This window comes from Esox lucius, chromosome 19, assembly GCF_011004845.1.
Source record: "Esox lucius isolate fEsoLuc1 chromosome 19, fEsoLuc1.pri, whole genome shotgun sequence".
NCBI lineage: Eukaryota > Metazoa > Chordata > Actinopteri > Esociformes > Esocidae > Esox > Esox lucius.
Window position 1 is genome coordinate 26115402 of NC_047587.1, and position 13582 is coordinate 26128983.

General features: G+C 41.9%; 1 protein-coding gene across 1 annotated transcript in view; it reads left to right on the forward strand.

Moving 5' to 3' along the window:
• The window catches only part of cpne2 (copine II), a 43419-nt gene that overhangs the window by 25184 nt on the left and 4653 nt on the right, over nucleotides 1-13582 (forward strand). Inside the window, exon 15 of the mRNA XM_013138968.3 lies at nucleotides 12545-12781. Coding sequence (XP_012994422.1) covers nucleotides 12545-12781 — 237 coding nt within the window. The remainder of the gene's footprint in view (nucleotides 1-12544; nucleotides 12782-13582) is intronic.

Below are 13582 nucleotides of genomic sequence, written 5' to 3' on the forward strand. Positions count from 1 at the left end.
GTGTGTGTGTTTGTGTGTTTGTGGACACGTGTGTTTTGAATTCAGAATATGAAAGATGAGAGGCTACATTTATTCCATCCATCCATCATCTTCCGCTTATCCGGGGCTGGGTAGCGGGGGCAGCAGTCTAAGCAGGGATGCCCAGACTTCCCTCTCCCCAGACACTTCCTCCAGCTCTTCTGGGGGGACACCGAGGCGTTCCCAGGCCAGCCGGGAGACATAGTCCCTCCAGCGTGTCCTAGGTCTTCCCCGGGGTCTCCTCCCGGTGGGACGGGACCGGAACACCTTCCCAGGAAGGCGTTCCGGAGGCATCCGAAACAGATGCCCAAGCCACCTCAGCTGACCCCTCTCGATGTGGAGGAGCAGCGGCTCTACTCTGAGCTCCTCCCGGGTGACCGAGCTTCTCACCCTATCTCTAAGGGATCGCCCAGCCACCCTGCGGAGAAAGCTCATTTCGGCCGCCTGTATCCAGGATCTTATCCTTTCGGTCATGACCCAAAGCTCATGACCATAGGTGAGAGTAGGTTGACCGGTAAATCGAGAGCTTCGCCTTGCGGCTCAGCACTTTCTTCACCACGACAGACCGATACATCGACCGCATTACTACAGAAGCTGCACCGATCAGTTTGTCAATCTCCCATTCCATCCTTCCCTCACTCGTGAACAAGACCCCTAAATACTTAAACTCCTCCACTTGAGGCAGGCACTCTCCTCCAACCTGAAGTGGGCAAGCCACCCTTTTCCGACTGAGGACCATGGCCTCGGATTTGGAGGTACTGATTTTCATCCCCACCGCTTCACACTCGGCTGCAAACCGTCCAAGTGCATGCTGAAGGTCCTGGCTTGAAGGGGCCAACACGACAACATCAACCACAAAGAGCAGAGACGAAATCGTGTGGTCCCCAAACCTGACACCCTCCGGCCCCTGGCTGCGCCTAGAAATTCTATCCATAAAAATTACGAACAGAACCGGTGACAAAGGGCAGCCCTGCCGGAGTCCAACATGCACATGGAACAAGTCTGACTTTGTTCGAGCACTAAAATGCATGTTTGCCATTTTGTCATGTAATGATTTACCTATCAGAGGTGAAATGGGTAGCAGGATTTAAGGTGTTTTTTTTCCTTAACAACAAATTCAAAAGTAACTGTTTAGATTTGCTCCAATAGAAAGTTTTTAGACCAGCCAAAATCAGGCCTTATAGGTAAAGTGGTTACTAATTGCATGGTTTTTGAGATTAAACTCGCCGCCTATCCAGCTGCAAAGCACAGTGCTCATGGAACTGGAATGTGCCTTTTGTGCCACAAAAAAACGCTGTATTTCAAAACGTAAAAAAAGTATAATATGTAATGTGTTTGCACATCTCAGGAGGGATTTTGTCCAACTCCTCTTAGCAGATCTTCTCCCAAGTCATTGAGGTTTCGAGGCTGCCGTTTGGCAACTCGAATCTTCAGCTCCCTCCACAGATTTTCTATAGGATTAATGTCTGGAGACTGGCTAGGCCACTCCAGGACCTTGATGTGCTTCTTCTTGAGCCACTCCTTTGTTGCCTTGGCCGTGTGTTTTGGGTCATTGTCATGTTGGAATACCCATCTACGACCCATTTCCAGTGCCCTGGCTGAGAAAGGAGGTTCTCATCCAAGATTTGACGGTACATGGCCCTGTCCATCGTCCCTTTGATGCAGTGAAGTTGTCCTGTCCCCTTAGCAGAAAAACACCCCCAAATCATAATGTTTCCACCTCCATGTTTGACGGTGGGGATGGTGTTCTTGGGATCATAGGCAGCATTCCTCCTCCTCCAAACACGGTGAGTTGAGTTGATGCCAAAGAGCTTGATTTTGGTCACAACACAACACTTTCACCCAGTTCTCCTCTGAATCATTCAATTGTTCATTGGCAAACTTCAGACAGGCCTGTACATGTGCTTTCTTGAGCAGGGCGACCTTGTGTGGGCTGCAGGATTTCATTCCTTCACAGTGTAATGTGTTACCAATTATTTTCTTGGTGACTATGGTCCCAGCTGACTTGAGATCATTGACAAGATCCTCCCGTGTAGTTCTGGGCTGATTCCTCACCGTTCTCATGATCATTGCAACTCCATGAGGTGAGATCTTGCATGGAGCCCCAGACCGATGGCGATTGACAGTTCTTTAGTGTTTCTTCCATTTGCAAATAATCGCACCAACTGTTGACACCTTCTCACCAAGCTACTTGGCGATGGTCTTGTAGCCCATTCTAGCCTTATGTAGGTCTACAATCTTGTCCCTGACAACCTGGGACAGCTCTTTGGTCTTGGCCATGGTGGAGAGTTTGGAATCTGATTGATTGATTGCTTCTGTGGACAGGTGTCTTTTATACAGGTAACAACCTGAGATCACTCCCTTTAAGAGTGTGCTCCTAATCTCAGCTCTTTACCTGTATAAAAGACACCTGGGAGCCAGAAATCTTTCTGATTGAGAGGGGATCGAATACTTATTTCACTCATTAAAATTCAAATCAATTTATAACATTTCTGACATTTTTCTGGATTTTTTGGTTGTTATTCTGTCTCTCACTTTTCAAATAAATCTACCATTAAAATTATAGACTGATCATTTCTTTGTCTGTGGGCAAACGTACAAATCAGCAGGGGGTCAAATAATTTTTTGCAGCCTCGCAAAGGTCTTTCTTTTCATCCTTGTCATGTAAGCAACTATAAATAGGAACAAGAAGCTATGAAAAATGAGTGTCATTAAGAATTTTTTACGCATACTCTTTTTCATTATTTGCAATTCACATGCCAATAATTTAGTGCTGTTTTCCCAAATAATCACATCTGTGAATATTTCTAGCAACCAGGAAATGTGAACTTTGGTCAGTTGCCCCAGACATAAATATATCTGGTGTGATGGCTGGGAGAAACGTCAAGTAGGAATTTGAAGAAACTGGGCAGCACTCAAAATGCAGTGGAAGACCCAAAAAGCTGTCTGCATCCAATGAACAGAACATAAACATAATTCCTTTGAAAGACAGAAACAAATCCAGTGAAGATCCTTGCTCAGGATCTGGTACAAAAGTACCCACATTTTCACCATGAGATTCATAAAACAAATGATTGTACAAGAAATAAACTATTCTTGAGGGAAGACAACAAGCAGAAGAGACAATAAGAATGGTTTCCAATTTGAAACACACCCTATATGGTCATGTCTTGTAAGACCCACAGGGTCAATTACAGTGTCTGCTACTGAATTTGCCTGGATTGAGAATACCTATTTTAAAAGTGTTTACTTAGGATTTAAATTAGAAAATGATGTAGGGTTGTGAAATAGTATTAGTAGTGTTTGTGGTAGCAACAGTACTTGTAGTAGTGCCACTGGCAGTCTAGACATATCAAAGATGTTGAAGTTGTTGAAAGCTTTAAGAGGCTTTAGAGGCTTTGAGGTTTGTAAGAATAGTAAAAAAATAAAATAAAATCATCAAATCTTTCAATGTTTTTAACCTTATAGTGAGAGAGGTCTACAGGCATTTTGTCTTTTTTTCTCTAGGCTTTTTAACAAACCAGGCTGTAACGGTTTAACTTTTCTTGACAACGCAGTATATTAAACTACTTATACAACTTAAAGCAACCAAATATCTAGCATTGAAGAACATTCACACCAGCCAGTGAGGAGTCAAGCTTAGATATATGTACACATATATGTTCATTAAAACCTAGTCATTGTATGCCACCACCAGCTACTGCACCCATATTTCTTACAAACCCTCGAACCTGTAATGTTGTCTACAACCCTGAGATTTGCCATTTAAGTTCTTTAAAATGTAGCTCCCTGGAGTGGGATCCAGTAGATATCAACTGCTGTGTAAAAAAACCTTAAAGATCTGCTTGTGGGTGTCAGTTCAAAGTCTCCAGAGGCATTTTAAAAATCACTCGCAATGTCTCTATACTGTTCTTACCAACCCAGAGGAGAGCAGCCATTAAAATACCCTTACAATTATAGTTATTTATAGGCAGTGATTCAGTGAACAAATGTGCCTCTTTCCCCTGTTGTTCATGGGTTTTAATGACTAATGAGGCGTGGCCCTGAGGTCTACTTTGTTCTGTTGGCAGTCCAACAGAATGGTGTCTGTCTCTGTTCTGTGACAGCAGAAGTTTTAGACAGATGCAGCGCTGGAGAATGTAGCACCAGAATTCAGCAGTGACTCTAGTGTGATTAGACTATATTAAGGCATACTGTGTTCAGACCGCTTCACTTTCTCCAGATAAACTTAATTTTTTATCAATTAAATAGATATGTTTTGCCATCAATCTACACATAATACACCATAATGACAAGCGAAAACATGGTTTTAGAATTTTCTGCAAGTTTATGAAAAGTGTACATAAGTATTCAGACCTTTTGCCATGACACTCCAAATGGAGCTCAGGTGCATCCTGTGTCCTTTGATCATTATTGAGATGTCTCTACAATTTGATTGAAAGCCACTTGTGGCAAATTTTTTCAATGAATTGGACATGATTCAAAAAGGCACACACCTGTGTATATAAGATCATACAATTCAAGGTCCATGTCAGAGCAAAAATCAAGCCATGAAGTCCAAGCAATCTCCATGGACCTCAATTGTGTTGAGGCAAAGATCTGGGGAAAGTAAAAAAAAAAATAGCTTGGCAACATCCCAAATTACACAGTCAAGGCAAAGCTGGAGTGGCTTCTAGACAAGTCTGTGAATGTACTTGAATGGCTCAGCCAAAACCCCATTGCACTCAGTCTGTGAGAAGACGTTAAGATTGCAGTTCACTGATCACTCCTGAAGGAGGTGAGAGAATCTACAAGGGAGAATGTGGGCAATCGCCAAAATCCAGGTGTGCTAAGCTGGTAGAGGCATACCAAAGATGACTCAAACCTGTGATAGCTGCCAAAGACACAAAACATTTCTAAATAAAGGGACTGAATATTTAAACATGATATAACATGAGGTATTCATTTAATCGTGAGATATTTATTTTTCTCAATAATTGGAGCTAATTAAAAAAAAAAAATGTTTTGAGAGTAAACAAATCTAATCTAATAAATAAATAAATAATTGTATTATAAATTTGGTGTGTAACACAAAATGTAAACAAAGTGAAATGGTCTGAAACTTTTGATAGTTCAGTATATACACTCACCTAAAGGATTATTAGGAACACCTGTTCAGTTTCTCATTAATGCAATTATCTAATCAACCAATCACTTGGCAGTTGCTTCAATGCATTTAGGGGTGTGGTCCTGGTCAAGACAATCTCCTGAACTCCAAACTGAATGTCAGAATGGAAAAGAAAGGTGATTTAAGCAATTTTGAGCGTGGCATGGTTGTTGGTGCCAGACGGGCCGGTCTGAGTATTTCACATTCTGCTCAGTTACTGGGATTTTCACGCACAACCATTTCTAGGGTTTACAAAGAATGGTGTGAAAAGGGAAAAAACATCCAGTATGCGGCAGTCCTGTGGGCGAAAATGCCTTGTTGATGCTAGAGGTCAGAGGAGAATGGGCCGACTGATTCAAGCTGATAGAAGAGCAACTTTGACTGAAATAACCACTCGTTACAACCGAGGTATGCAGCAAAGCATTTGTGAAGCCACAACACACACAACCTTGAGGCGGATGAGCTACAACAGCAGAAGACCCCACCGGGTACCACTCATCTCCACTACAAATAGGAAAAAGAGGCTACAATTTGCACGAGCTCACCAAAATTGGACAGTTGAAGACTGTTGCCTGGTCTGATGAGTCTCGATTTCTGTTGAGACATTCAGTTGGTAGAGTCAGAATTTGGCGTAAACAGAATGAGAACATGGATCCATCATGCCTTATTAACACTGTGCAGGCTGCTGGTGGTGGTGTAATGGTGTGGGGGATGTTTTCTTGGCACACTTTAGGCCCCTTAGTGCCAATTGGGCATGGTTTAAATGCCACGGCCTACCTGAGCATTGTTTCTGACCATGTCCATCCCTTTATGACCACCATGTACCCATCTTCTGATGGCTACTTCCAGCAGGATAATGCACCATGTCACAAAGCTTGAATCATTTCAAATTGGTTTCTTGAACGTGACAATGACTTCACTGTACTGAAATGGCCCCCACAGTCACCAGATCTCAACCCAATAGAGCATCTTTGGGATGTGGTGGAACGGGAGCTTCGTGCCCTGGATGTGCATCCCACAAATCTCCATCAACTGCAAGATGCTATCCTATCAATATGGGCCAACATTTCTAAAGAATGCTTTCAGCACCTTGTTGAATCAATGCCACGTAGAATTAAGGCAGTTCTGAAGGTGAAAGGGGGTCAAACACAGTATTAGTATGGTGTTCCTAATAATCCTTTAGGTGAGTGTATATTATAGTATTTTCCTACAAAGAAGTATGACATACCAATACAGAATGTCACGGATAAGGATATAGGGTAAACATTCTTACACACAAAACATTAAAAAAATTCAGTCCAGACCCCTTATTGAACCTTCTGTTCACAGGCCTCACATGCAGAATGTTTTGGAGGAATTTATAGCTTGTAATTATTAAGAATCCTTTGAAGGCTCCTGGGAGCTTTTTGTTCCTAAAAGTCACTGCAGAGAACAGCACAGAAACAAGATTGAAATGGAGAGACTACAAAGAATTGTTCTTGATGGTGTGTTTTTTAAATTGCATATTATGCATTTAAGAAAACATTAACTATTTTGTTAGATTTACATGGTTTCAGAAACTGAAGAGATTAATAGCTTGGTGTATTTGTGGATTCACAAATCACCTGCTAGGCTGTAGGTCAATGTCCCTTGTTCTGCCTTGGAAAACGGTTTTGTGTGTGTTCATATACGGTATGTCTCAGCGCGATAGCTGTGTCTCTCCCTGTACCTTAGATAATGATTCACTAATGAGCGTGCCTCCTGGTACATTAAAGAAACAGACTTCATAGTGTCCACAGCAGGGGAGAGCTCTGGTGGAAGCAGGAGGGAGCAAGGAGGTGCAACTGCCATCTGAGGGGAGAGACAAGACTACAGAGATGACTAGTGATCAGAAAGAAAGATAACTGCCAATCCTTGTGTCTGTGCATGTGTGTGGTTGTGTGTATTTGGAAATCTTTCATGAACTTAAACCTGTCGGATATCTGTAAATGACTAATTGAAAGCATGCATATTTGTGTGTGTTGAGTGCAAAAGAGAGTTTCTATGCTTCTGTGTTAATGTACGCTGTGAGGATGAACATAAATCAGCCCTCCTCTTCTGTGTTAATGTAGGCTGTGTGAGGATGAACATATATCAGCCCTCCTCTTCTGTGTTAATGCACGCTGTGTGAGGAAGACCATATATCAGCAGCTCCTCTTCTGTGTTAATGCACGCTGTGTGAGGAAGAACATATATCAGCAGCTTCTCTTCTGTGTTAATGTACGCTATGTGAGGAAGAACGTTTATCAGCCCTCCTCTTCTGTGTTAATGTACGCTGTGTGAGGAAGACCATATATCAGCAGCTACTCTTCTGTGTTAATGCACGCTGTGTGAGGAAGAACATATATCAGCTCTCCTCTTCTGTGTTAATGCACGCTGTGTGAGGAAGACCATATATCAGCAGCTCCTCTTCTGTGTTAATGCACGCTGTGTGAGGAAGAACATATATCAGCAGCTTCTCTTCTGTGTTAATGTACGCTATGTGAGGAAGAACGTTTATCAGCCCTCCTCTTCTGTGTTAATGTACGCTGTGTGAGGAAGAACATATATCAGCAGCTCCTCTTCGGTGTTTATGTACGCTGTGTGAGGAAGAACATATATCAGCCCTCCTCTTCTGTGTTAATGCACGCTGTGTGAGGAAGAACATATATCAGCAGCTCCTCTTCTGTGTTAATGTACGCTGTGTGAGGAAGAACATATATCAGCAGCTCCTCTTCTTTGGCCAGTGGCCCTGCTAAGTGTGAGGGCGGAGGGGAACAGTGACACACTGGCCTGCAGGGCTTGATGTATCAGCATCGCAGCATCAGATGAACCATGCCAGAAGCCCAGGGATGTTAATCCTGGCCTCCAAATGTCTGTATTCCACATTTAAAAGGCACATTTTACTTGATTAACAACCTAAATGTGCATTTAAATTGTATATGTAAATGGGTTGTTACAGAAGTGCACGCTTTTCTTAGCAATTTTGCTCTGAGAAACGAAGCCCAATCAGTGATTCACTTCCTTGTTATGCACAAGGGCTCCAAAATAACATGAACAGAAAGGCTCCGAACTCAGTCAGAAAAGGCCTCTTATAAATGCAAAAGCTCTCAGTATAATGATGCTGGTCTTTAGATGATGTACACCGGAAACGGTGCCGTTCAAAACTTTATCCATAACATTAGATTGCATATTGTGTGACTCAACAGCTGGATAGAGGAAACAGCTCAAATCACACACAATGGAATAGAACATAGCACTTTTGAATGACACGTGTGTATATCATCTGAAGACCTGCATCATTAAACTGAGAGCTTTTACATTTCTAAGAGGAACTATTTGAGGCCTTTCTTTTCATGTTAGTTTTCAGCCCTTGTTCTGCAAAACAAAGATGATGGAGGGAATTGCTGATTGCAGTTCAATTCTTGTAAAATTGCCCTATAAAAAAAGAGTAGGCCTATATACCTTCAATATCAAAAATAGAGATTTGTTCAAAAAACAAACTCTACCTTTAAAGCAAGACATAGCCTAGGAGAAGCAGTCTTTTTTTTTAACCTAGAGTGACTTGTTTGTGGCCAACATACCACAGCCAATTGCTGTTCTTACGTACAATGCGACATTGAGTGTGGATATACAGAGGTTAGCCATAGTATTTTGACCATACCTCACCAAATGCTTGACGTGCGTTATGGCTATTATAAACTGGTAAACAATATAATTTGAACAGTAAGTAAGGTATTTTGTCATATGCATGGCTTAACTTCTTAAATACTACAGCATTTAGCAAATCAGCATTCAGTATACTGTATATACTGTTCCCACAGAAGTACTGCCCCCCTTGTTAAAGATCTGTTAAACAGGCACAAAAAAAATGAATTGTTGTTTATCAGATTGATTTTTCCCTGAAAATAAGACAGTTAGCTAATCTCACCTTTAGTTTTATTGGCACCTCTAAATGTAGTACTTTGTGTACCCTCCCTTGCCAAGATAACACTGAGTATTGTACTATAATGTTTGATAAGGAACTAGAACAGGGATCTGAGACCATTTATCTCTGCAGAATCTTTCCAAAATCCATAATTGGGGAGTCTCCTCTCCATAGCTCCGCCATAGATTTTCAAATAGTTTAATGTCAGGGGCAGATGCATTCAACATTTACCAACAGTACAAGAAAATATCGCTAGATTTTAATATAGCATTATAATGAACACCACTAAGATAAATGGGAAGCTAGCGAGTTAAGCGCGATATCATGTGTGCCGTTTTCCCGCCACTGTTGTAGGACTACCGGAGTAGGTCTGACAGGAAAATCACCTTTGGGCTGAGTCTGCCTGTGAGATGGAGAAGCACCGTCAGCAGCGTTCTAAATAGGCCGTCGAAACGTCTCCATTATGGTGCTGCACTTGGCATCATCTGCTTCAAGAGAATGTTGTGGTTTTTCTCTTACCTTCTCCCCACCACCTTTCCCCTTTCTCTCCATATTAACCGCAAATGTATGTTAAGAAAGCAGCAAATACAACAAAAACGTTGCCTAAGATATTGACCAATCCCGTTCTGCACAAATGTTGGACAAATTCTATTATGCAGGGGTCACTTCTCCTCTTCCTTCAATATTGAAATATGAGTAGCCGTTGTGTAGAGCTTTGTGAGCCAGAAAAACAGGGAGAGAGAAGTTGAAGTCAAGCCGAGCGGCCTAAAAAATTCGGATCATCCTGGGAAAAAGTCCCAAACCTCCCGATGGCTAGTCCGCCCCTGGTCAGGGGACTGGGATGGCCATTGCAAAAGCTTGATCCTGTGGTCATTGAAAATTTTTGTGGATTTATTGTGGAAGAGCCATTATTGTCCTGCTGGTCTAAATTGTTTTGGTATTCCATGATTCCATGTATCCATAACAATGCTCCATAACATTACATATCCACCATCATATAAGATTATGTTCTGCATGGACTTTCATCTGACCTTTGTTCCATTTGTTTCATCTGTCCAATCAAAGTTCCAATTTAATTTAAAAACTCCAGGCGCTTATGTTTATGCCTTGATGAGAGGCTTTCTTCTGGCAAGATGTACTAAAAGCGTTTTGTCACGGAGGTGGCGCCATCTGATATGGATGAAAATACCCTCAAAGTATAAGCTGGCATTCAGCACTTTAACCACTTAGTTTTAATTTAAAATCAAAATGCTGGATTACAGAGAAATAAAGAATGTGTCACTTTCTGTGTAGAAATTCTGATGATATATATATATTTACATTATTTATTGTCAGACATTTTGTTATTCTATTAAAGTATTTTCAATATAGAGCCATGAGCAGAGGTATTTAGCCAACATTCGTTATCAAGAATATTAATGGAATTATTGACAAATTTACTTTGAAAATGCAGTAACATTGCCTTTGAGAGACACCCGTTCACTTGAGTGCCAAGGAAAAAAAATATCTGAATCACAAGTCCAGTTCTAGTCTCCCCATGCTATCCTTACCATGTAAATGACTACCAGGTCTAGTCTCACCATGCTATCCTTACCATGTAAATGAATACCAGGTCTAGTCTCACCATGCTATCCTTACCATGTAAATGACTACCAGGTCTAGTCTCACCATGCTATCCTTACCATGTAAATGACTACCAGGTCTAGTCTCACCATGCTATCCTTACCATGTAAATGACTACCAGGTCTAGTCTCACCATGCTATCCTTACCATGTAAATGACTACCAGGTCTAGTCTCCCTATGCTATCCTTACCATGTAAATGACTACCAGGTCTAGTCTCCCCATGCTATCTTTATCATGTAAATGACTACCAGTTCTAGTCTCACCATGCTATCCTTACCATGTAAATGACTACCAGGTCTAGTCTCACCATGCTATCCTTACCATGTAAATGACTACCAGGTCTAGTCTCACCATGCTATCCTTACCATGTAAATGACTACCAGGTCTAGTCTCACCATGCTATCCTTACCATGTAAATGACTACCAGGTCTAGTCTCCCCATGATATCCTTACCATGTAAAGGACTACCAGGTCTAGTCTCCCCATGCTATCCTTAGCATGTAAATGACTACCAGTTCTAGTCTCACCATGCTATCCTTACCATGTAAATGACTACCAGGTCTAGTCTCACCATGCTATCCTTACCATGTAAATGACTACCAGTTCTAGTCTCACCATGCTATCCTTAGCATGTAAATGACTACCAGTTCTAGTCTTCCCATGCTATATAGAGAACAGAAAACAGTTGGAAGAACAAGGACCTCCATTTGGGGGGATAAAATCATATTTCTTTTACTCTTTGTTATGCAAGGTATGTTTTGAAGTACTCTGCCCTAAGAGTCGCTATTTTGTGTACTGTGAGTATGGAACACAGGAAGTGCCAAGGTTTGTCCTGTCACTCAGTTCCTGTGTGGTTGAGGACGTGTGTTCCTCTTATCCTACACAGCTGTTGTTGTCTCTGACCCTCTTGGTTTGGACATGGCCATAATAAACCTAATGAACTGGATAGAGGTCAACCAACCATAGCTTTTCATTGTGCCAGGCGGTTGGCAATCACTTAGGCATGCTTTTACTGCCTTTTTGCTCTGCATCGCAGCATGATTAAGAAATCTGTTGATCCTCAACACCAGTTCAGCCTTTGACTTCTGTGCGTGCAGGAGTGGGTCTTTTTTGGAGGCCACAGCAAGTTAATCCTCCAGGTCGTGTGTGAGATAATTCAGTGTGACTGTGCTGCCGTCTGCTCTCTAACCGGCCTTACAGCTAAGAGAAGATTTCATTATGATGCCACACTGAGCAAATGTAAATCTCCATGCTAAATATGAACACACTAGAGCAGAAAGAACAGGAGCCGGAGATTGTGTATGACTATATAAACCCCCCCCCCCCTCCTATTTTGTAGGATTGTAATGGGATAGTGTTAAAGCTCCTCCTTTTTCCTTCTCATCTTCTCTCTCATCTTTCCTCTCCACATGTACAACAATTTCTGCACAACGTAATGCAATCATCCATAATCTGACTGTGCTCTTCTATGGCGTTTTGAGTTAATGTCCATAAAAAGCAATTAAAGAAATGTGCATCTACTGAGCGCTGTCTGAGTTCACAATGAGGACACGGTAACAGAGCTTGAATTGCCTTCCTATTAAGTGGTTTTCCAGCGCCATTGTCACCTTAGAAGTGGGGTTATAGCCATCATACTGGCACTGTAATCCACATGGATCTACTGAATGCTGTCATTTATGGTGGCAAAAGGTTATTTCTGTCTAAACAATTTTTCCAGTCTTTTCTGCTCCGTCCCAACAAGAATGTATTCCCCCTCAAATCTCCTTCACACCATCCCTAAAGCTTAATCCCCGCCTTCTCCCTTCCTGTCTCTGTCTTTTTCCCTTTTAGCAATACTTTACTCTGCTGATCATCACAGATGGGGTGATCAGTGATATGGACGAGACCCGCCATGCCATTGTCCAGGCAGCCAAACTCCCCATGTCAATCATCATCATTGGAGTGGGTAATGCAGACTTTGCCGCCATGGAGTTCCTGGATGGGGACAGCAGTGTGTTACGCTCATACACAGGAGAGGAGGCAGTCAGAGACATCGTGCAGTTTGTTCCCTTCAGGGACTTCCGAAATGTGAGTGTCTGAGATGTTAAAAGGGAGGTTACATATTAGTATTGTGTTCATTGCCTTCTAGTCAAGGGGCTAAATTCAATCCATTTCCCTGATCCGCTTTATAGCACAATTGACAATTAAGGGCAGGGCTCCCTCAAATGTTGAGACTGCATTCACAGTTGGCTCAGTTGAAACTACCTAAGGCTGGTATTCATTCAGGCTGCCCAAAGCAATATTTACTCTGTGCCTTCATTTACAATGGTTATCCTGTTCCCAGACACTTCTAATGGTGAACAGTGAAGGTGTTCTTGTGAGGAGGCTCACCCTGGTGGTAGTGGGAATCTTCATTCAGGACCTAATGCCAGTCTGGGTGTTTTTTTAAACAGGGTATTTGAATTAAGCCCCATATTTCAGCTACAATTTTTTTTTACTTTGTATTTTACTGTTTTGCATTAAAATGTCAACTTTTTGCACAGCACGTTGCTGCTGGAATAATTACAGATGGTGCATGGTGAATTGAATTCAGTCACGAGTGTAAACAGCAATGGATGTGGGAGTTGGAGTGGGCGATCTGAGGGTCATGTGACTTCCTTACCAGTCGGAGAAATGCACATGCACAGTCAAGCTTTAGTCCATCCGCAGGAAAAACACACTAGTCCTGCAGATGAGAATCATATATACCCAAGGATTGCGGTTTTATGATTTCAAACTCAGTACACTAATACCAAATACACATTTAAAGATTCAAGTCATTATGGCAAGGATGGCATTCTCTTACCTGAAAGGTTTTGATTTTAAATTCATGGCAAGTCAAAGAACTTT